This window comes from Quercus robur, chromosome 11, assembly GCF_932294415.1.
Source record: "Quercus robur chromosome 11, dhQueRobu3.1, whole genome shotgun sequence".
Taxonomy (NCBI): Eukaryota; Viridiplantae; Streptophyta; class Magnoliopsida; order Fagales; family Fagaceae; genus Quercus; species Quercus robur.
In genome coordinates, this window is record NC_065544.1 from 44,049,301 (window position 1) to 44,071,770 (window position 22,470).

A 22,470-nucleotide genomic window follows, 5' to 3' on the forward strand; every position below is an offset into this window, starting at 1 on the left:
TTTAAATTTCGGTGGGTACCGTACCTCCAAAAAAAGGGATACGGTAGAATGACTCTCTTGTTTGATGATGAACTCAAGCTTGAGCTCGATTTGTTTTCAAAATAAAATTAAATGAACAATCTTGAATCTTTAATATTTAGCTTGTTTATAACCAGGGCCGGCCCTAGGCTTAGGCAACTTAGGTCATCACCGAGGGCCCTTTACTAGAGAAAGGCCCACAAATTTGTGGGCAAAAATTGATATTTAAAAAAAAAAAAAGGAAATATAGGAAAAAATTAGTTTTACATTTTTTTTTCTACTTTTAAGAAGTTCTAAAGAATTGAGTAATGTTAAAGATAATACAACTTTAAACACATAAATCTTACAAATATGTGTCACTAATCAGAAGAAATAATTCAGATAGGAAAATGCCAGAAATACTCTAAATTTTACTTCAAAGTCTTTACAAATTGATGTAACAATTAATATGATTAGTGGACGTTAACATTAAATGCATTTTTGAATTACTTTTTGTGATTAGTAATATATCTTTATAAGTCTCATGTTGTAAAATTTATAATATCCCTAACATCATATACAAATACTTGTTTATTATATTCTTGAAATGTCACTAATCACATTCATTGTTACATTGTTTATAAGTTTTTTTGTAGTAAAATTTGTTATACCTTTAGCATTTTTCCACACAAAAAAGCATATTACAAAATAAAAAGAATGAATTTTTATTATAAAATATTATGATATTAAACACTAATTATAAAATATTATGATATTAAACACTAGTTAAATATTATTTAAGTAATAACAAAAAGACCCTTTTTAAGTATATCGCCTTAGACCTCCAAAGTTGTTGGGCCACCCCTGTTTACGGCTATAGTTTGGAACCTCTAGAACCAACCCCAAGGAATTATTTTCTTTGAAAACTTGGTGTGTGTGAGAAGAAGAATTATACATACCTAAAAAAATAGTAAAATCTCAAAGTGTTTTGTATACCCTCATTTCTATAATTAAATATATATATATATATATATATTAAATTTAGAGTTCTAATTATTATTGTAACTATCAAATCATCAAATCAAAACAAAAAAATCTAATTGACTCATTCATAGTAGATGAATATCATCAATGTTTTAGATAATTCTAATCCACTACCAATGCTTTAGCCGAATATATAAATATATATATTTTAAATTGTATCAATGTGGAGTGTTTTTTTTTTCTTCTTATTTAATTAGCTTTGTGAACTTAGACAGTTGATTAAGTTGTACGGTTGAGGTTGACTATGATTATCTACCAATGTAGTTATTTGTTTATTATTATTATTTATGAATAAGGATAAATATATAAAAAGAGTGCAAAGGAAGAACTCAACCCATCTTAATCTTCTAGGGAAAAAACCAAGGAAGAAGAGTAGAGATAGAAATGATTCCATCCCAATTACAAAAAAGCAGCTCAACGAGTCAAGTTGTGAGAAAGGAAATTAACATACTTAGAAACAAAAGAAAGATCCCAACAAAAAAAGAGAACTAAGAGCAGCTTTGACATTTTAGAGAAAAGAGGCAAGGAACCAAGGAGGAGACAAGTTGATGTTCTGCAAAGCCTCAATAACTCCATTGAAATCACCTTCACAGAGAACATAAGAATACTTGTGGTAGACTGCAAGCTTGATGACTTGAAAAGTAGTTAGTGTTTCACCAAGAGTCAAATCAAAAGGAGGGGAGAGATTTGAATGGGCAAATAAGATATCTCAAAATTCATTTCTCCCAATAGCAGTGATGGTAACATGAGGTCTAATAGCAACATCAAAATTTGTTTCAATCCAACCTACAAGCTAGGGATAAAACCATTTCAAGGCCGGACGTGCTAGGTGAGATGTCCAAGCTACAATATGTTCTGAATAAGCTTGTTAATTATAGCAAAATCTTAATAGTAGCATCTTTTCTAGGATCAGGCTTGAAATTTGCAAATATCATCTGGTTCATAATTCTCCAAATGTTGTCAAAGAAGATTTAAACAAAATAGAGTGATCTTGTATCCATCTTTTGAAGAAATTAACCTATAAATGCTTATGAGGGAAAATTGCATATTTCATAATGTCAATTGGACCTACAGTGGCGTTTGTAAAATGCCACTATAGGTCCTAAAAATGCCATTATAGGCCCATTTGGACTATAGCAACGTTTGCTATAATGAAGTTTTATTGTACCGCGACTATAAACCTATGGTGAGTTGAATTTTAAATGGAGACAGTGGGATAGGTGGCAAAGTTCACTCTCACTTTGGATTCCTTCTTTCTCTCTTTTTCTCTCTTTCTCTGTAGTAGTGTTTGCTATAATGGAGTTTTATTGTACCACGACTATAGACCTATAGTGGGTTGAATTTTAAATGGAGATAGTGGGATAGGTGGCAAAGATCACTCTCTACGGATTCCTTCTTTATCTCTCTTTCTTTGTGTCTGAGCAAAAACTAAAAAACCCTCTGGTTTTTATGAGTATATCAACAGATACTACTACCCATAATTTATGAGTATATCAACGGATTGGGTTACTATATGAAGATATTCAATCAAAGCAGCAAGGCTCCATATCAAGTGCGTACTTGGTAAAATTTTGAAGATACGATAGTGCAAATGATGATGAGTTGTAATCACTAAGGTATATCACTGAAATTTTCTTACTATGATTTGTAAACTTTTGTAGAACAATCTTAATTAGAACTAGGTCAAAGGTCTGCATCTGTTAGAAACGTTGAGATGGTATTTTAGTTCTATATGCTACCATGTTTTATGAAAAAATTCCCCCTCTTTTATGGCGGTTACCACGTATCTTGAGGCACGCATATATATATATATATATATATATATTGTGATATAAATATTTGAATTAGGTTATGTAATATTGTGTTCGACCTGGAATATCTTAATTGGCATGAGATCCTGTCAAAAAGAAAGATTTTTTTTTAATTAAAAAAAAAAACTAATTATGAGGACCTTTAAAAAATTTCTAAGGAAAAAAACAATAAATTTTTTTGATACTTTGTAATAAAAATGATTTCAAAACATTTTTAAAATAATTTATTAACAAATAATCCTTCTTGACTTTCTTTGTCTCTCATAAAAGCAACGCTCTTTTTCTTCTGACACTATATTTTATCTATATATCTCTCTGGCTATTAAAAAAAAAAAAAAAAAAAGCCCTTTATTTCATATTTTTTGTTCAATATTGTGGTGAAGGAGGTTTCTTATTATTGGAAAGTCTAACTTTGTTAAAGCATGGTGCATTTGTTGTGAAAGTTTTTTTTTTTTTTTTTTTTTTTTTGAGAAAATGTTGTGAAAGTTTTATATTGAATGATCACTGTAATAGAATATTATTGGTATGGAGCTGTGTGAATTCTAGTGTGATCCATTTAATTAGTTAGTTGAAAAGTTTAAGAAGCTTTGGGAAAGTCTTTTAAAGCTACCTGAATTCTTGTGTATTTTTTTACAAGTGGGTCTTTTATTTAATTTTTTTCGTCGCTCACTCGCTTTCTTATGCGTTTGCGTTATTGTAGGATCAATCATACTTAGATTTAATTTTTGTTGCTTGCCGATTTTTTGGTAGCTATGAGTGCTCGTTTGATTATTAGAGTGCTAGACAAGTTGGATTGGTTTGAATAATTTTTATGTAAAAGAAATAGTTGGTACGTTATATTGTTCAATGTGTATTTTTAAAGAATGGAATTTTGAATTTCTTGAATTTTTTGGGCAATCTCAAGCTATCCTTCTTATATATGTTGTTTTCTACCTTAGTTTGGCTGACCTACCTTCGTTCATCATTAGCATTTACTTCATTAGGGTCGGCTTTTGCATTTGACAAGACTGTACTAACCAAAATGGTAGAGAGTGGCATGTATGCAATGAGACCAGAAATTGAAATTTCGGGCTTTTCATCATCCCACCAAACTGAAGAAGAGCAGCTTGATTTCCTCGAAATTAATCTACCTAATTATGATCCTGGTACGTACATATATTTCTCTAATTAAGTTCTAATAATTAAATTTTCTTAGCTTTTGAATTATATGAGTAGCAAAATATGCTTATTATATATGCTATTATGGTTTTTTTTTTTTTTTTGGTTATAACAGGATTGCCAGTTTGTCCCTTCTGCTTACTGCCTGTCTTTCCTAGCACTCTTGCGGAGCTAAACGATTTCAAGGAAGAGATCCCTGCCATATTTTTAAAATACGAGTTGCCTCCACGCAATTCATCTGAGACAGATGAAGAATGGGTAATTTTACATTTACTTTTTTTTTTAATGTTTTGTTTTTATAAGTTTTTATTTTTATTATTTTATTTTTCGTTCTTGTTTATCTATCAGAGTTTCTTAGATTTCTTGGAGAAAATTCCGCCAGCCAAAGTTACTTGGGAATTCGATAATATGAATAAAGTACTCCACTTTGGGCAATATTTTCGAAAAATATTTATGGGTATTGCGGACATTCTGTACTCATATCATAAGAGTAATTTATTTTCCGGTGATGTCATTGGTCGAATGAGGATTCATAATGACCTACGCATTGCCCACCCCTATACACCCGCCAACACCAGTCATAACGATTATTTAGATGGGAAATCAAGAAAAAAGAAAAAAGATTTAGATGGGAGAAAAGTAGATATCATGCACTTCCGGTGGCTTGTTGCAAAGGTTGTGAGAAAATTCTTTGGAGAAGATTATGAATCGCACTTATCTAAGTATTTCAAGCTTTGTTTTTCGGAATTATTTCTTCACTCGGATGGGTTGGAACGCTACTACATGTTTCAATATTATCATCCTGTGTTCTACAATGATGGGGATAAATACAAGTTGGTCCATGTGCTGGCTGATCTTCGAAAACGAGACGTACTGTACTTCACACAATATTTTGGGCTTCATGATCCTGAGTACGGCTATCATTGTTGGTGGTCATCACTTGCAAAAGAAAATGACGAATCAATGCTTGGTGGTGTATATTTATACAAAGATAATAAGATTGCCGCGTATGACAATAATTCAAACAGTCTACCGATTTTTCTCCGGAACTGTCACGAGCACCATACAGGTGGTTCTGAGACGAAAAACAGGAGGATTATAGAACGCAACCAACAGATTGAAGAGGAGAACAGAGAGATTCAAAAAAAAAACAAAAAGGTGCAACAAAGAATGCTTCACTGTGGTCAACAAGCCAATTTAGAGCTAGAGCGTAAGGTATGCATTATCTTCAATGTTATTTATTTATTTTAAAATGTTAATTATTATGGTATGATTTAGATTAAAAAAATATGTTGGTTATTATGGGTAGAGAATGGGAGTTAGCCTCCCAAAAGATGGGGTAAAATTATCTACCATAATCTCTCTCAAACTCTGCAAATGTTAAAATGTTATCAATGTTTTCTGATATAGTTGACTACACCAAAACAAAATATTCTACCGGATCAACTGCCGTTCCACTGTGAACTTGAACCCAAGATAACCGAAAGGTTTCCAGGTATCTACGCATGTATGATTGACTCGTGCATTCGAGGATTTAATGATAATGGGGAAAGGCGTTTTGGTTGCACGTTAGCCCAATTGCTGTTTGATAAGAGCCCATTTGGTTGTCAGGTAATAAATCAGTACCGTTAAGTTATTGATTAACAATCTATTTTAAGAAAATTTTGATATTACTCATATGGAAAATGAAAAAATTGTCAAAATATTAATTTTTTTTCTTTTCTCATAAAAACTTTCTTTAAATGGATTGTTAACATTCCCCATAAATATTTAATTTTTTATTTTTTTTGAAATAAGGAATATATAAGAATATATTTACTTGATTCTTATTATTAGTGATTGGAAGAATATGTCTGACTTATGGAGTTCAATGCAGCAGCAACAACAGGTGGGGTATATCGGTGCCGCTACTTTGCAGACTGAGATCGCTCCTTAAAGAGAGACGAAGAAGAAAAAATGTAGGGAGAAAGGTGATTTTTTCTGCATATCATAATGGTATGGTAAATGTTTGATTGACTAATGATTTAAAAAAAAAAAAATCGGATCATTTTGCATGTTTGTTAAAACTTTAGGCCTATTTGGGAAGTTTGATGGCGGAGTGTTATGTTATATATTGTTGACATTTTTCATGTTGGGCTAGCATAGTCATTATTTTGGTGAGTATGTATTTATTAATAGCATGGATTTATCACTGTGTGTTTGTTTGATTAGACAGCCTTTAATGTGTAGGGCTTACAAATTTTAGTTCTCACAGCGGAAAGGTCCTAACTTGCCACAGTATTGGATTACCCATTAAAATCCAGTACATTATGATCGTTTCTTACCCACAAAATACACACCATTTCGTTTTTACTCACCATGTCTGTGGCTTCCTCCTTTTTGTTCTCATGGACTTTTATATTCACCATCAGGTATGCCCATGCTTGTCTTCTCATTATATTATGTCAAATATATGCTAGTGATTTTGTAGAGAATTTAACAGATTCTTCTGTGGATTCTGGCTAAGTTTTCTGTCAATTGATATATAGTTTACAATCTATATTTGTCTAAGAGTAGATTTGATGTTTTCATGCCATTAAGAGTGTTTCAGAGCAAAGCATTTCTGTCAATTTTTGGCTCTAATCGTTTTGATGGTTAATGTTAAGTGGGCACATTTCTTTCTCAATCCATCAAGCTAATGTTGTACCGGTTTAGATCATTAATTAAAGGTTTAAATTTTAAGTTTTTGTATTCTTAAATTATGTATAAAAAATAATTTTATGGATTGAATAGCAAATAATTTCTGATTTACAAAATTTGACATGAGTGTTAAAAACATAAAGAAAATGAAATCAAATGGTTGAATTTCAAAATATGGAGTCATGCTAATTTTTTTAGTGGGAGTTTTGTAACTAAACTTTGTACTAAATATTATATTATAGTTTATGTTACACCATTTGCAACTTTGCAACTTGATAGTTGATACACTTCTTTTATTAATAATATTTTGAATTTAGTAATAATAGCATATATTGTAATTATGTATATCATGAATTTGATGTTAATGCAAATTTGAGTGAAATTGTAAATGGAAGTTCAAAGGATAGGCTTAGTCCATATGATTGACCATTGGATCTCCTAAAAATATCCTATTCATAATATCAAAAAGTTATTTTATTTATTTTAGCATAACATTTAACAATACACTTTACATCACATCTTCTATTTTAAGATTAGAACACATTAAAATAAAGAAAAAGTTTGGCTACAAACTTGATTGTAGTTGTTGGCTACAAACTTCTTCTAAAAAAATTAACATAACTACATATTTTGAAAATCTAGCCGTCGAATTGCATTATCTTTAAACATACATGTCAAATTTCATGTCAATTGAATGTTAGTTACCATTCGATTTAAGAACTTATTTTTTATGCATAATTTTATATTACAAAAACTAAAAATTTAAATAGTTGATTGATAACAAAGCTATTGATATTTAATCTTTTGGAAATTTTGCAAGCATGATATAAGAAAGAAATGTAATCTAATAGTAAATTTGTCAAAATTCACATCTAATAAAAAAATATTGAGTGAAGTTGTAACAATTGGCTATAACTAAGTTTATAGCCAAACTTCATTCTTTAAAAAAAAGTTTATAGCCAAACTTTGTTCTTAAAATAATATAAAATATATATATTTTAAAACCAAGTTACAACCCCAAAAAACCATCACCAGTCCCAAAATCGTCTCCACAACCACAACACAAACCACCACTCAAAATGCTAATCCAAACCACCACAAACAACCAAGAACCCACCACATTCACATTGGAATCCACCAATTCACACACTACCCCTACAACCCACCACATTCACAACTCTCAAAACCCATCCCAAAACCAAAAAACCCATATATGGCCACAACTCACAGAGACCAAAAAACCCATGTATGGCCACAACTCAGAGAGAGAGAGAGAGAGAGAGAGAGAGAGAGAGAGAGAGAGAGAGAGAGAGAGAGAGAGAGAGAGAGAGAGAGAGAGAGAGAGAGAGAGAGAGAGAGAAGTTGAATAAAAAAATACTCAAAATTATATAGCATTTACGCATTAATAGATGTAGCTCATGCCGACTTTTTTTGACATTTGAGACATCTAATGGAGGTGATTTTTGGTGTTTGGCATGCTAAATGCTAAAAAATTAGCATTTAACACATCCAATGCTACTACTCTAAGGTGTTTGTGAATGTCTATGTCTCTACTAAGGTAAAGTCTAATTGGTTAAGAGGCCAAGGCTTACTCCACCAAGCCAAAGAAATTGGAGTGTGTTTGTGAAAATGATTATTTGCTTGGCATTTCTTTATTGGCTTATGTTGTTGCTTTTAGTGGATGCCTATGTGGTGGTGTCATTTAGGCTTCGTTTGAGAGTTCATAAGGGAAAGGAATGGAATGATCATAAGGGAATGAAAATGAATAGAATGGAATGTATTTAATGAATGGAAAGCAATGGAAAAAAAAGGAATGAAATAGAATTAAGTAATTTTGTTTGAATGTTTTAAAATAAAGTAATAGAAAAGAATGAAAATTAATGAAATGTAAATAACCTTGTTTGGGAGTAACATAGAGGGAAATAGATAGAATCATTTTATGACAATATTATTATTAGACTCCTATTTTAAAATAAATGGTTGAATATATAGGGATATTTTAGGAGTTTTAGTAAAAAATTTATTAAATCTAATTTTATTTCCTCCTATCCCTTCTAATTTTGGAAAGAATAAAAATTTGAGATTTTAAGGGAATAAAGAGGAATGATTGTTCCCTCCTACTCATTTCATTTCATCCCACTTAGACATGGCAAAACGGGTCAGAATTTTCTGACCCGACCCGAACCCGATTTTTTTTTACCCGAAGCAAAAACGGGTTGACTCGTGACCCGACCCGTGTTTTGTGCGGGTCAACCCGACCCGACCCGCGACCCGACCCGAACCCGAACCATTTTTTAAAAACTTTTTTTTTTTGGTAAAAAAAATAGTGAAATTAAGACAATATTGGTTTAATTGTTTATTGTGAGCTTTAAGGAAATAATTTATATATTTACATAACTGCATGCAAATTAATTGAAAAATAAATGGTTGAGCATTCTGTAATGAGTAAAGATTTTTAGATATCAAATAGCAAAGTACATGCCAAGATAATCTGATTACAGTAAAGTTAAAAACATATTTAAAGTTGTAGATATGTATGAGACACATTCACAAGTGTAAAAATAGTAAAGCCAAAGTATCAAATTAGCATAAATTATGAATGCTTAGATCAATTTTTTAACAATTTATGTTCAAAATAAACGGCTTTTCAAAATAAATTATGATATTTCCTAGAGTGTGTACAATGATATGATCTTCATAAAAGAGACTAGGTATAAATAAGTAAGCAATCAAACTTTAATGTATATCTCAAATTGAAATAGAGTGTCAACCACAATTGATAATAGATTATAAAATTAATTTTTAAAATTGTAACTTTCTTATATGTTTTTATTCTTTATCAAATGAGTTATCCAATAAGTCATTTGTAATTTTTTTTTTTTTTGGAATGTTGATATTGTGTAAAAATAAAACTTGTATATTTGTTTTACTTATCTTTGTGTTATTTTGTTTTAGATAGCAATGTTAGGATTTGTATAATTTTAAAATTATTGAATAAATATTAATAAGTTTAACTGAGTTTATTCTTGATATAAGTAGTGAATGCAAAATAATGCATTTTACATCAAGTAATATGTTGCATAACTATCCAAATGGCAAATACATATTGTTTTCTTTATAAAAAAAATAAAAAATAAAAAATAAAAAATTTCATGTGAAAAATACGGGTCAACCCGACCTGACCCGCAACCCGATTGACCCGAACCCGATTTCAACCCGCTTAAAATGACCCGTTTGACCCGTGACCCGACCCGAACCCGACCCGACCCGCTCGTTTTGCCATGTCTAATCCCACTTAAACTTCCAAACAAAGGAATGAACTTTTTATTTTCACTATTAAAACTCTCAAACAAAGGAAGGGAAGAATGTTCTAAAATTATTATTTTCGTTCCTTTCCATTCCATTGCATTCCTTCTCCCGAAACAAGGGCTTATGGTGTATTGTTGCTTTAGATGCATGGTGCTCCTGGGCTCTAGGAAGGGGATTTAGAGGGGGTAAATGAAATATTTTATATTAAGCTTCGGCCTGAACGAGGTCTTTGTAAGAGCATAACATGTCCATTTTGCCCTGCAATTTCCTAGACCCATAGCCCAAGTTGGTGATAAATAAGAAAAGGGAGGTCATTTACCCTGGGGCATGACCTCTCAGTTACCAAGTAACTAGGAAATGCTGAAAGTAAATATGTTACTTTGCCCAATTTTGTGCACATAATTATTTTATGTAATTGCCAACGTTATTTTCTTGCTAACTGTTTTTCTAGTTGGACAATTGTATGGGGCAGCTTGATTCACAATTTTTGTTGCCTCTATAGTAGTCGCTAGTTGGATAAGAATCCTATCGATTGCTTTATTTTTTGGTAATTTTATATTGAAACAATGAGAAAGCTCCAGCAGGGTAGATGTTATTGATAACAATTCAATGTAGTAGTGGTAGGTTTTTTTTTTCGATCATCTAATCAGCTATATAATTTTTTTTTTCAGTGTGATGATGAAACTTGCAAATTCACCATGCTCAGGAACAGTTGGCACGCCTGAAGTTGCTCTAGCCAATAACTAAAAAAGATAAGTTAGAATAGAATTTGCATTTTGCTAAATAATGCAATACTCACTATTTATCCTACAAAGAGTTGTGTATAAATACAAATTATAATGCTCATCTTAGTTACTGCACAATGTTTTAGAAGCCGTGAGTATGGGACTAAGCTATGGGCTGGTGCAAATGAGATGTGTAGAAGCTCCCAAATTTTGCAGGGATGCTGGATTCCAAAAACTAGTGCTGTAATGCTCCAATAGGCAATCGTATATTCCTCATGTGAATCTAAGTTAGCATTTGTTATTGCAGAAATTCAACTGCTGTCGATGGCTTTTAATGGTTGATAACATTCTAATTCTCTAATGCAACTAGTTGTGTTTGATTGTGTGAGCTACTTAATATTGGTTTTTTGGTATTATGAATCATTACTTAATAATTAGAACGGCTGTTGTGAAGATTAATACACCATTTTTATTCTATTCTAAATGCTAATATGATGTTTTAAATGTTTGTAGAGGAGAACGTCATGCTACCATTGATATATCGATATAATCTCCATTCAAAAATCAGGAAGCCGGGGAAGTTCACAAGACAAGCCAAAATTATTATTACATGAGACTTACCTACATTTGTTCTCTTTGTAATAATTTTGACTTGGGGCCAATTGAAAGTTATGTAGTACTAATTTTATAGGCTTAAACTCCAAAAGGTAGTTTTAACAGTCTTGTAATGTATTAGGACCTAATTCTAATTCAATTTCTTGAAGGCATTTGGTGGAACTTTTATATTATTTTTGAAATGATCTTTGGAAAATTTGTAAACAAATTGCTATTTAGCTGCACCATTGTTTAAACAGGACACCTGATAATCAAAGATGCCTATCTAAAGTCATCAAAAAAGTGTTTCCTTGTTGGCATAGAGTGTTTATTTTCACAAGTAGAGTTAAAGCCAATTTATACTGGACTGCTCATATGATATAACTAATGATATCTTTTGTGTTAAAAGATTTATTGAATACTTGGAAGAGTTTCTCGATGACTTGTAGTCACTAGATAATTTTGCACAAAAACAGAGGCAAAAACAAATGGTTTTTATTTGGATGGATTGTAAAATAATATATTCCAAGCAGTTTCTCGATAATCCAAATAAATGACCTTATAATTCACAAATATGATTTATCTAATAGCCATCTAGCCAAAACAATATTAAGTACAAGAGAACCAACAGGATAGACAGAGCAATGACAATGTAATTTGTACATCAAACCCCAAACAACTTTTAGCAACCCCTTTAGCAAAAAAATAACTTTTAGCTACCCCAAAACTTTTAGCTACAAGAGGAGAATTTTTAAAATTAATTTGCCTGCTTTACAATTCAAAACTCATTTTTTTATTTAAATAATAGTGTTTGTTACAAGGTGATTATCAACTGAATTACAATTGAATTACAATGATGAAAAATAATAATACCTAAAATAATAATAATCTAATAAGGAAAAAAGAATTAACTGAACAAATAATAATCTAATAACAACTCAATCAGATAACTCTACCTTAAAAACTAAGAATTTATTGGTTGAATTCTAATACTAATCAAGAATTTATTGGCCAAATTCTAATACTAATCAACTACTTACTAATAGCACCCTTATAAAGGAGCCACTCCAACTATTACTCATGTCAAATTGATGATGTTTATCATCATTATCATCCTTCGCTAGCTTAGAGTCCCCTTGTTACATGCTACTGCTTGTCTGAATCATAACAGTAACAGAAGCGCCACTTGGTATGGACAGTCATTTCCATTAATTTTACTAAAGCATATTGAGAGTATATTAAAGTAGCTGCATCTATGCCAAAGTCTCAAACATGAAGTTTAAACCACAAAGAAGTCAAAACACACTATAGAAATTGAACATATATTGGGTGATCAAAATGTTTACATACTAATACGCACCTCATCAAAATCAACTCCACTCTCAGTGGCAATTTCTCTGATCAAATCAGATTGGCCGCAATAATCAAATCATGACCCGAATCAACAAAATCCAGTATAGCCACCAAATCAATGGATCCTCCAAAACCTACAGAATTTGATACAAGAACATTTATTTTTTTGATAAGTAAAAAGGTCAAATAGATACAAGTACATTTACAAATAATTATATATATAACATCCCTCTGAATTTCCAAATATCAAACCTAATTCAGTTCAAATTGCTACTATTCAAACCTTAAAGCCAGTTTCTTTGTTGAGAAATGCAAGTACAATATCAAAAGAAAACAATTAAAGAACAGACCTCCATCCAACTATGACTACTGTGACCATTTGTCTCAATTGAGACAGTAAAATTCAAACTTTCATCTCATTTCCCTCATTTTCTTGGCAGCCAAATAGAACCACCCCAAAAAAGGAGCAATCAATGAAAAACCTAAAGAATTTTTTTTTTTTTTTTTTGTTTGATAAGTAAGAAATAAGTATATTTAAAAGACTGCTTTATGCAAACTAGCACAAAGCAAAACAGAAATTACAAAAAAGAAAAGAAAAGCAGAAACAGAAAGGAAAAACTAATTACAAAGACAAAGAGAGCTAAGCAACAAAGAGAGAGAATCACTAGATGCGAGTCCCCAAGCCCTAGACCAATCAAAAAGGGAACTAGTGAAAAGAGCAAGCAGCTGGTCATTGGATTTATCTAAGTCCTCAAAGGTCCGCCGATTACGTTCCCCCCAAATACACCACATCAAACACAACGGAACTAAATTCCAAATGCTAGATGAGTGCTTCCCCAACCAATTCCACCAACCTAAAGAATTTGATACAAATAGATTTACAAATAATCAAATAAATAACATCCCTCTGAATTTCCAAACTATCAAAACCTAATTCAGCTCAAATCTCTACTATTCAAGCCTTAGGCCTTGTATGGTTGCTGAGAAAATGTGAGTACAATTTAGAGAGAACGACTAATGGACCTCAATTCAACTAAGACCAATGCTACACCAATTGTATCTTCGGAGCTAATAAGATCCAAACCTTCATTTCATCTCCCCCATATTCTCGGCAACCAAACAGATTTAAAAATTAAAATAAAATAAAAAATGAAAAAAACTGCAAACCAAATAAAAACATAAAAATTTGTTACAAATAGATTTATAATTGTCAAATAAATAAATAATCCCTCTTATTTTCCAAACTGTCAAACCTAATCCAGCTCAAATCACTACTATTAAAGCATTAAGCCATGTTTACTTGCTGAGAAACTGTGAGTACAAATCTGAAAGAAAGCAATTAACAAACCTCCATTCAACTAAGACTAATGCTACACCAATTGTCTCAATTGAGCTAATAAAATCCAAACTATAATTTCATTTCCCCCATTTTCTTGGCAACCAAATAGAACCCAATAAAAAGGAGCAATCAAAGAAAAACATAAAGAATTTGATACAAACAGTTTTACAAATAATCAAATAAATAATATCTCTCTGAATTTCCAAACTATCAAACCTAATTCAGCTGAAATATCTACCATTGAAGCATTAAGCCCTGTTTGCTTGCTGAGAAAATGCAAGTACAATTTTGACATAAAACAATTAATGAAACTCCATTCAACTAAGACCAATGCTACGGCAAATGCCTCAATGGTGCTAACAACCAAACAGATACAAATAGATTTGATACATATCGATTGTGTGTGTGTAAAGTGCAATGAAAGAATTTGATACAAATAAATTTATAAATAATCAAATAAATAAAACCCTCTGAATTTCCAAGCTTTCAAACCTAGGAAACTATTAACATCCATTCGTCTCAAATTGAGCTAATAAGATCTAAACTTTCATTTCATTTCCCTCACATTCTCGGCAATCAAACATAATTGAAAAACGAGCAATCAAATAAATCACCTGAATTTGCAAAATATCGAACCTAATCCAGCTCAAATCTCTACTATTCAAGCCTTAACCCATGTTTGTGTGCTGAGAAAATGCAAGTGCAATTTGAAATGAAAACTATTAACCTCCATTCGTCTCAATTGATATTGAAATTGAGGTGGAATCCACGAGACTGGAGGGAGTTGAAGAAGACGGAGTGCGAGGATTTGAGGGCGAGGTCGTCGAGCAAGACGAGGACTCGGCGACTCGAAGGGTTTTCGGGAGAGAAGGGGGTGGTGAGAATTGGGAGGAGAGGAATTAGGGTTAGGAATATGAGGAGCTTCGACATTTTCGATTTTGGGGGGAGCTTAGGGTTTTTGGTTTTGGGTCTGTGCAGAGACAGAGACAAAACAGAGAGACCGTGTGAGAGAGAAAGAGAGAGTTTCAGAGAGCTGGGCTTAACCCATTTTCTTTTAATTTTTAAGCAATATTACATTTATTTTTATACAGTTTTTCACTTATACATGTTTTGAAAAAAATTAAAAATTATTATTTAAAATTTAAACACACATACCAAATGGTATCGGGTTAATGGGTAATTTTCAAAAAAAAAAACCTTTTTAGGATATTAATAATATATAAATAGATAGATATCAAATTTATCAAAATGATATGAAACTATTTGTATTTTGTTTTTGTTTTTATTAGAGACAGATAATGAGATAGATAGTATTTATTTAAATATTGAGATTATTGACAATGCAGAAATTCACCAAGAGTTTTGTACTTCTCAGTGGCATATGGCATTCTCCTTTGTTAGGAGAATTTTAGTGATTCTTGTGCCATGAGGTTTTGGATTCAAAATATAGTAAATAGGTCTGTATAAACTTAGTTCAACAAAATAATTGTTTTTGTTTATTTGTTTAGAAAACGAGGCAAACTTATATGATGTCTAAGTTTAAACTTGACTATTAAATTAATCAAACTCAAATATGATCATGTGTTCATAAACAAGAGGCTCAGTTTAACTTTAATATAATATTATATTCTTTTATGCATACTTGTCTATAAAATATACTATATATATACACACTTGATATTGGGTGGTATAAGTTTGTAAAAAGGTTAATATAATATTCAATTATTATTTGTAGTTTATAGATATTATAAACAACTTATTTCTATTAAAAATTCATAAACTTGTGAATGGGTGGAAAAAATTTGTAATAATTTTACTATATATGGTTGTGAGGAAGTGGTCTAACCAGCTTTTTTTCCGCTCATTGTGGATTGTAAGCCCAAGAGAGAAGGGGTGCCAAGGGAATGGGCCCGGTCCACATGGAATAAAGGAGAGGTTAGGCTTGACCTTGGGACCAAAGGCGCATGCCAGGGAGCTCCCTCTTCTCAAGCTCTGAGCCCAACACTAGTCGACAAAGTCCACCTCAATGAGTATAACAAAGATACTTGTGCGAGGAACCAGCCAAGATTAGCACCACAACTATAGAAGATTGCCAAGGGACTATAGAAGGTTGTGCCTAAACCCATCGACAGTCACATTCATATTATTTAGATGTTCCCACCCAATATGGATTGTATTTATTATTGAATAACCAGTCTAAACAGTGCCTCACACCTAATAATCCACTCAAATCAAGAGAAAATACTTGACAAGACTATTATTTTCTGACCTCCATCATCACAACCCACCACCAAGGAGAGGATTAACCAGTATAAAAAGATCCCACCCCCCACATAAGGGGGGGAGGGTGGTGGGGGGGGTGAGAAAAATTAGAGTTTTTGTTTTTTTAGAATGAAATTAGAGTTAAAGTGAGTTATAGGAAAAATTGTATTTGCCTATGGATGTGTATAATATCGACAACTTAGTATTTCTGCTTTATTATAAAATATAATATTTAGTATTTTGATCTCCTTCTTTAGCTCTCCCATTGTAAAATATTTTTCCCACATAGATAACAAATTAATTGTGAAGATCAAAATCTTCCAAGATTTTTTGTCTTGGAAGATTCTAACCCCCACAATGGTAAAAGAATAAGTTAATACATTAGCTCGTGAGTAAAATTAAGTTTTTTTTTTTTACATGAAAATAAAACAAACTTGAACATATAAAATTATTTGAATATGAGCTCGAGCTTGGTTTGTATTGGAAATAAAATTAAATGAACAAGTTTGAATTTTTGACACTTGGCTTATTTACAGCTCTAGTTCCAAATCTCTAACTAGCATCTTGGAACCAACTCGAAGGAATTATTTTCTTTAATAACTTGGTGTATGTGAAAGGGCGAGTTACATATACCCGAAGAAATAGTCAAATATTAATGTGCTTTGGATACTCTCGTTTCTAAAAAAAAGAAAAAAGAAAATTAGAGTTCGACTATTTCCTTCTCCATTATTGTAACTCTCAAATTATCAAAACAATAAATTCCAATTGACTCTAGATGAATACCATCAACATTTTAGATAAATTTTAATCCACTGTCAATATTTTAGCCGAATAAATAAATATTTTTAAATTCTATCAACGTTGAGTTTTTTTTTTCCTTAATCAGCTTTGTGAACTTGAACAGTTGTTTAATAGTAATTTAAATATTTTAAAGTAAATAAATAAAATTATATTGATTAAGTTTTTTTTTTTGAGAAAGTTGGTTGAGATTTGACTATGATTGTCTACCAATCTATTTTTAGTGACTTGTTGACAACTATATCAATGAACAGTGTAATTATTAATCTAGATTTTTCTCTCTAGGTCGAGTGTGTATGATCAATGATGAAGTTCAAATTGTCAAAAAGTCTCAGCAAGAAAAAAAAAAGAAAAAAAAAAAAGAAAAAAAAGGGCTCGTTGTCACTGCAAATTGTTAAAATTAATGAACTACAGTGATAAATAATATACAACCAAAGAATAAAATAAAAACCCATGTAAATGATGGGATGAAATTGAAAGGGGGATGCTTTATGTTATTATAATATATTTTATAATTACTAAATTCCATTAAAAAATAAGAGTATTGTTACTCAACTAATCATTCTTAGTATTTTTGATGGAAACATTCGGTATATATATCCTCCTAAATTTTAAAAACCACAAAATTAAAATAGAAGAAAATATAAACAGAAAACACAGGGAATGGAAAAGAAAAGAGTGAGAAGACAAGATTTACAACACTAACACTTACAAAATGACCTAATATTTGTAAGTACTAGTGAGACTTATAAACGGAAAACCCATTCACTAACTAACTAATGTAATACTTTAGACTTTTAGCTCGATGACGCATATTATGTTTGTGATTCACCTATATATATAAAAAGGAAAAAAAAAATCCCATGTAAAACTATGTAGTGGATTCGAAAGGGTGGTGTATATTAAAAAAGTTGGGTTTTAAAACAAGTGTCCATTAAACAAAATAAACAAAAAAAAAAAAAAAAAAGGGTACAAATGAACACTTTGTATTACCATAATATTTTGTAAAAAGTATTTGAGTAAAATACTTCAATCACTCACTAAAAATTCAGTTTTTAATTACTAATTTCAAAAAAAAAAAAAAGAAAAAAAAAAAGAGGTTCTTTTCCTTGTTCTGAAGGAAGAAGGAGAAGAACAGAGAGAACCGGTTCCCAGTCAATTAACGCCATATCACCACGCTTCATGGTGTCGAATCCAGTACACGCAGTATATTATTGCTGCCAGTGCACCTTCCTCCGTTCCCGAACATGTGAACATAATATTAAATCGCAATGACAACATTACCCTACTAATCCACGTGGTAATTAATGATTCGATACTTTAAAGAAAAACAAAACTGGTGCGGGCGTAGACAATAAAAACAACACCCTTTATTGTCGAAACGAAAGCGAACTAAACCAAAAGCCAAACCTATAATGGATGACGATGATTGACGCGAAGAAGAGAGAGAGAAAAAAAATAAAATAATAAAAAAAAGAAAGCAAAAACCACAGAGAAACACAAAACAACAACACAACACACATCACATACTACAAATACAATGTATATATAAGAGAAAACCACTCTCTCATCTTCAGATTCCTTCTAAGCTCTCTATCTCTCTCTTTCTTTCTCTCTCTTTTTCTGTGTCTGCGCAAAAAACTAAAAAAGGTTCATATTTTTCATCAGGTAACAACACGAAAAGCTTCTTTCTTGTTCCTCTATTTACACTCTAATCTGATCCAGGTTTTAAGTATGTGTATATATTGTGTATGTATGAAAACATATATGTATGTGTGTGTGTTTTGTAGGTAAGATGATTTGATGCTTGGGATGGTTCTGGGGGCTTTTAGAATATAGAGATTTTGATGTTGTGGGAGTTTCTTGAGATGGGTTTAGTTGGAATTCTTGTTTGGATTCTTGTTTGGGTTCTGGGGTTTGTTTGTTTTGAAAATATTTTTGGTTGTTCAGTATTGTGGTAAAGGAGGTTTCTTTTTTGCTCTTGTTATTAATTTGCTTATACGTTTTGTGAGTAAAGAATTATTGAACTTGTTGCCTCGGGTTGTTTAGGTTGGAAAGTCTATAGCTTTGATTAAGCATGTGGTGGATTTGTTTGTGAAAGTTTTGTTTTGAATGATAGCTGTAATAGGAGATCATTAGTAAGGAGCTGTTTGGATTCTTGTGTGATCCATGTTATCTAGGTAGTTGGAAGTTTAAGAAGTTTTGGGCTCTTTTTCAAGTGGGTCTTTTATTTTATGGTCTACAAACTTGTTGCCATTAGCTTTTGTCTATGAGATCATCGCTCTCTTATGTGTTTGCATTATTGTAGGATCATGCTTATTTAGTGGGAGATTTTTTTTTTTACTGAATTTTTGGTAGCTATGATTGCTTGTTGGATTGTTAGATTGCTAGAATAGGTTGGATTGGTTTGAATATTTATGTAAAAGAAATAATGGGTAAGTTGTATTGTTCAATTTGTATTTTAAAGGAATGAAATTTTGAATTCCTCAAATTTTTTGGGCATGTCTCAAGTTATCCTTCTTACGTATATTGTTTCCTACCTTGTTTAGGATGAATTTGTCCATATATAATCATTGAGGTTTGAAATTTATTAATTTCACATTCTCATTCCATCAATACACTAAAGATTTTTTTTTTTCCCTCGTGCCTGAGAAGCATTTGTGAGGAACTTGCTGCTACGGAAAACTGGCTTTTAAAATCAGCCTAATAATTGCCTTTATCTGTTTACCCTACTAGTATGGCCAGAATAATGTTTTTCATGCCTTAAGTAGGAAATTAACTTAATTGGCACGATCCCACCATCACTTTACACGCGTCAAATCATGATGTTGGGTATTGAATTCTAAAAAAAATTCAGTTACCATTAAATTTGACATGGTATACTTGACGACAAGATAATAGATTCTTTGAATCTGTACTTGTCGAATTGGGGACTTAATAGCAAGCTTAGTATTAATTCATACAAGCTGTTAGAAGAGAAAGCACTAATAGAACATAGTAATGATAATTTAAGAGTACTTGAAGGAAAAGAAGAGTGTATAATAATGAAGGAATTATTAAAGCTGATTTTGTACTTTTTCTGTCATCCATTTTTCAATAAAAAGCATATTTGCCTCATATATGAGATTTTGAAGTAGCTTCAAGGAACAGATGTAGAGGCTCTACATGTCATGCAGATAGGAAATATGTGGCTTTGGCAAATTTGTTGCATCTTTATTCCTTGTGCTGCATGATCAATGGAAAAACAATACTTTTTTAGTACATGAATAGAGACTCAATATCTCAAGGAAGTTACCCTTCTTGGGAGTTGGAAGGCCACCTTATAAGAGTGCAACATTGTGAATCAGTTAAAGATAATGCTTATATCTGGCAAAAGCACAGTAGGAGCTTTATAGATTCCAGAGAGTTTGTTGTATGCTTGATTACGTTCTGAAGTGTGGCTGGAGTTGTCTGACTTGAGTGAGAAGTTTAGACCTAGTTTTACTCCATATTAGTTCCCCCCACCCCCTTGTTGTGGTGATCCTATGTATGCCAAGTCCTTGTTGTCTTAGTCTTGGATGATGCCTTTCTTGCCATGAACTTTGAAAATCATGTCTTATGCCAAGACTTGTTAAATTATTTCAAACTTAAGAGGATCGTGTAATTTAATTTAAATTTTGTTTTTTAAATTTAATAGAATTGTTACTTATCAAAAAAAAAAAAAAATTTAATAGAATTATACTGCCTAAACTTTGTCTTGGATTTGGTATTGTTGTATTACTTGTAATCTGATTTGGATATTATGCTGTAGGAAAAATGATTAAGCTATTTAAAGTGAAGGAAAAGCAAAGGGAACTCGCAGAAAATGCTAATGGAAAGACACCCGTCAAGAAGCAAAGTGCAGGGGAATTACGTCTTCACAAAGGTTATGAGTCCTTTTTTATTTTTTATTTTAATCACTATAATATCATAGGTTAAGTGTTTCCCTCAAGGTACCTGAGCATTTGCTATGAGGTATTTCATTCCATTAAAATTTGGTTGATGTATTCTGAGATCTTGGACCAACATGCGCAACTTTTTTTTTTATTTTAAGACTTTGTTAGAAAAGTTTTTTGGAATCTCCTGGGCTTAACTTGGTATTTGACTCATAAACTCAAACATAAAGCTATATATTTGATTCACTGCTAAATAGTAGAGTTTTTTTATTTTTTATTTTTTATTTTTTTATATATATAAAGTTTCTGTGTTTTTCATTGTGTAGATATCAGTGAATTGAACCTACCAAAATCTTGTGTCATATCTTTTCCCAATGGCAAGGATGACTTGATGAACTTTGAGGTTACCATTCGGCCTGACGACGGATATTATCTGTAAGTACTCTCGATAAAAATCCTCAGCATTTTTCTAAGGGCGATGAAGTATCCTATCGTGAGATTTTAATGATAATACTTGGTTTAAGTTTTGAATATTAAAATGTATTGTTTTTGTGTTACAGAGGTGGTACATTTTTGTTCTCTTTTAACGTTTCTCCTATTTACCCTCATGAGGCACCAAAGGTCAAGTGCAAGACAAAGGTAATCAAGCGTGTCCAGTTCTCTAAAAATGTAGTACCTCAATACTCAATAATATTATGTGGTATTTGCAGTAAGGACGTTTTAACAGTGCATCTATGATGCAGGTGTACCATCCTAATATCGACTTGGAAGGAAATGTCTGCCTTAACATTCTAAGAGAAGACTGGAAACCTGTTTTAAATATAAACACTATAATTTACGGGCTATTTCATCTTTTCACGGTATTGATTATTCTTCCACAAAATACGATCTTGCAACTAGATGGATGCCTTTTTATTATAACTTGTCTTTGTACATGCAGGAACCCAATTATGAAGATCCCCTCAATCATGATGCAGCTGCAGTTTTAAGAGACAACCCAAAATTGTTTGAATCCAATGTCCGAAGGGCAATGGCTGGTGGGTATGTAGGACAAACCCTCTTCCCACGCTGCCTTTAGCGGCCACCTGTTTTTCTAAGCACCAAGTTCATTGCTTGAAGCGTCAAGGGCTGTAAATTTGCATTGGACATGAATTCTTCAGAATCAAGGGGCCCGTTGGAAGGTGTTTGTATGCTGTGTAACTTAATGACATGTTTGAGTTATTGGTTGGGAACAGCTGATTTTCTTTATTTTGATCTGAATCACCAGGATAAGACATCAGTTATGTATTTACTTTTTATTTTGTATTGGGGGAAAACATGCTTTCACTGCCATGCTTGGGCAAATTATGCTAAAAGTCAGTTTCTGTGTTCTGCACTTGTTTTCAGTGTTATTGCTCCCACCTTTTAATTTTTTTTAACCAGTAGTGGTGTGTGATTACCCTTTAGTTTGGCCTGTGATCATAGTTTGTCAGTATCAGGACCCTTAT

The 22,470-nt window shown here is 31.8% G+C and overlaps 2 protein-coding genes and 1 long non-coding RNA gene across 11 annotated transcripts; 2 read left to right on the forward strand and 1 right to left on the reverse strand.

The window, feature by feature from the left end:
- Positions 1–2,292: 2,292 nt before the first annotated feature.
- Positions 2,293–11,609, forward strand: LOC126707438 (uncharacterized). Of its 9 annotated transcripts, none has more exons than XR_007648957.1 (7): positions 2,293–2,657; positions 3,821–3,997; positions 4,126–4,268; positions 4,359–5,225; positions 5,421–5,621; positions 5,887–6,005; positions 11,237–11,609. XR_007648957.1 is itself a non-coding variant. In XM_050407071.1 (7 exons), exons 2-6 carry the CDS (start codon positions 3,874–3,876, stop codon positions 5,944–5,946), a joined length of 1,395 nt encoding a protein of 464 aa, XP_050263028.1. In that variant the 5' UTR covers positions 2,293–2,657; positions 3,821–3,873; the 3' UTR covers positions 5,947–5,980; positions 11,237–11,609. The 9 variants fall into 9 exon arrangements, 7 of the variants coding, with proteins under 7 accessions (XP_050263028.1, XP_050263029.1, XP_050263024.1 ...); XR_007648956.1 differs by lacking the exon at positions 11,237–11,609 and adding an exon at positions 10,670–11,106; XM_050407071.1 differs by having other exon boundaries at positions 5,887–5,980.
- An 879-nt stretch (positions 11,610–12,488) lies between these two features.
- Positions 12,489–15,074, reverse strand: LOC126707440 (uncharacterized). Its single transcript, XR_007648958.1, has 2 exons — positions 14,737–15,074; positions 12,489–12,804 (listed from the first exon to the last, which is right to left on the reverse strand). It is a non-coding gene; the product is annotated as an uncharacterized LOC126707440 (long non-coding RNA).
- Positions 15,075–18,568: 3,494 nt separating this feature from the next.
- Positions 18,569–22,360, forward strand: LOC126705669 (NEDD8-conjugating enzyme Ubc12). Its single transcript, XM_050404780.1, has 6 exons — positions 18,569–18,737; positions 20,860–20,973; positions 21,310–21,418; positions 21,544–21,622; positions 21,727–21,843; positions 21,924–22,360. The coding sequence occupies exons 2-6, from the start codon at positions 20,865–20,867 to the stop codon at positions 22,059–22,061; spliced, it is 552 nt and encodes a 183-aa protein (XP_050260737.1). The 5' UTR covers positions 18,569–18,737; positions 20,860–20,864; the 3' UTR covers positions 22,062–22,360.
- Positions 22,361–22,470: the final 110 nt, after the last annotated feature.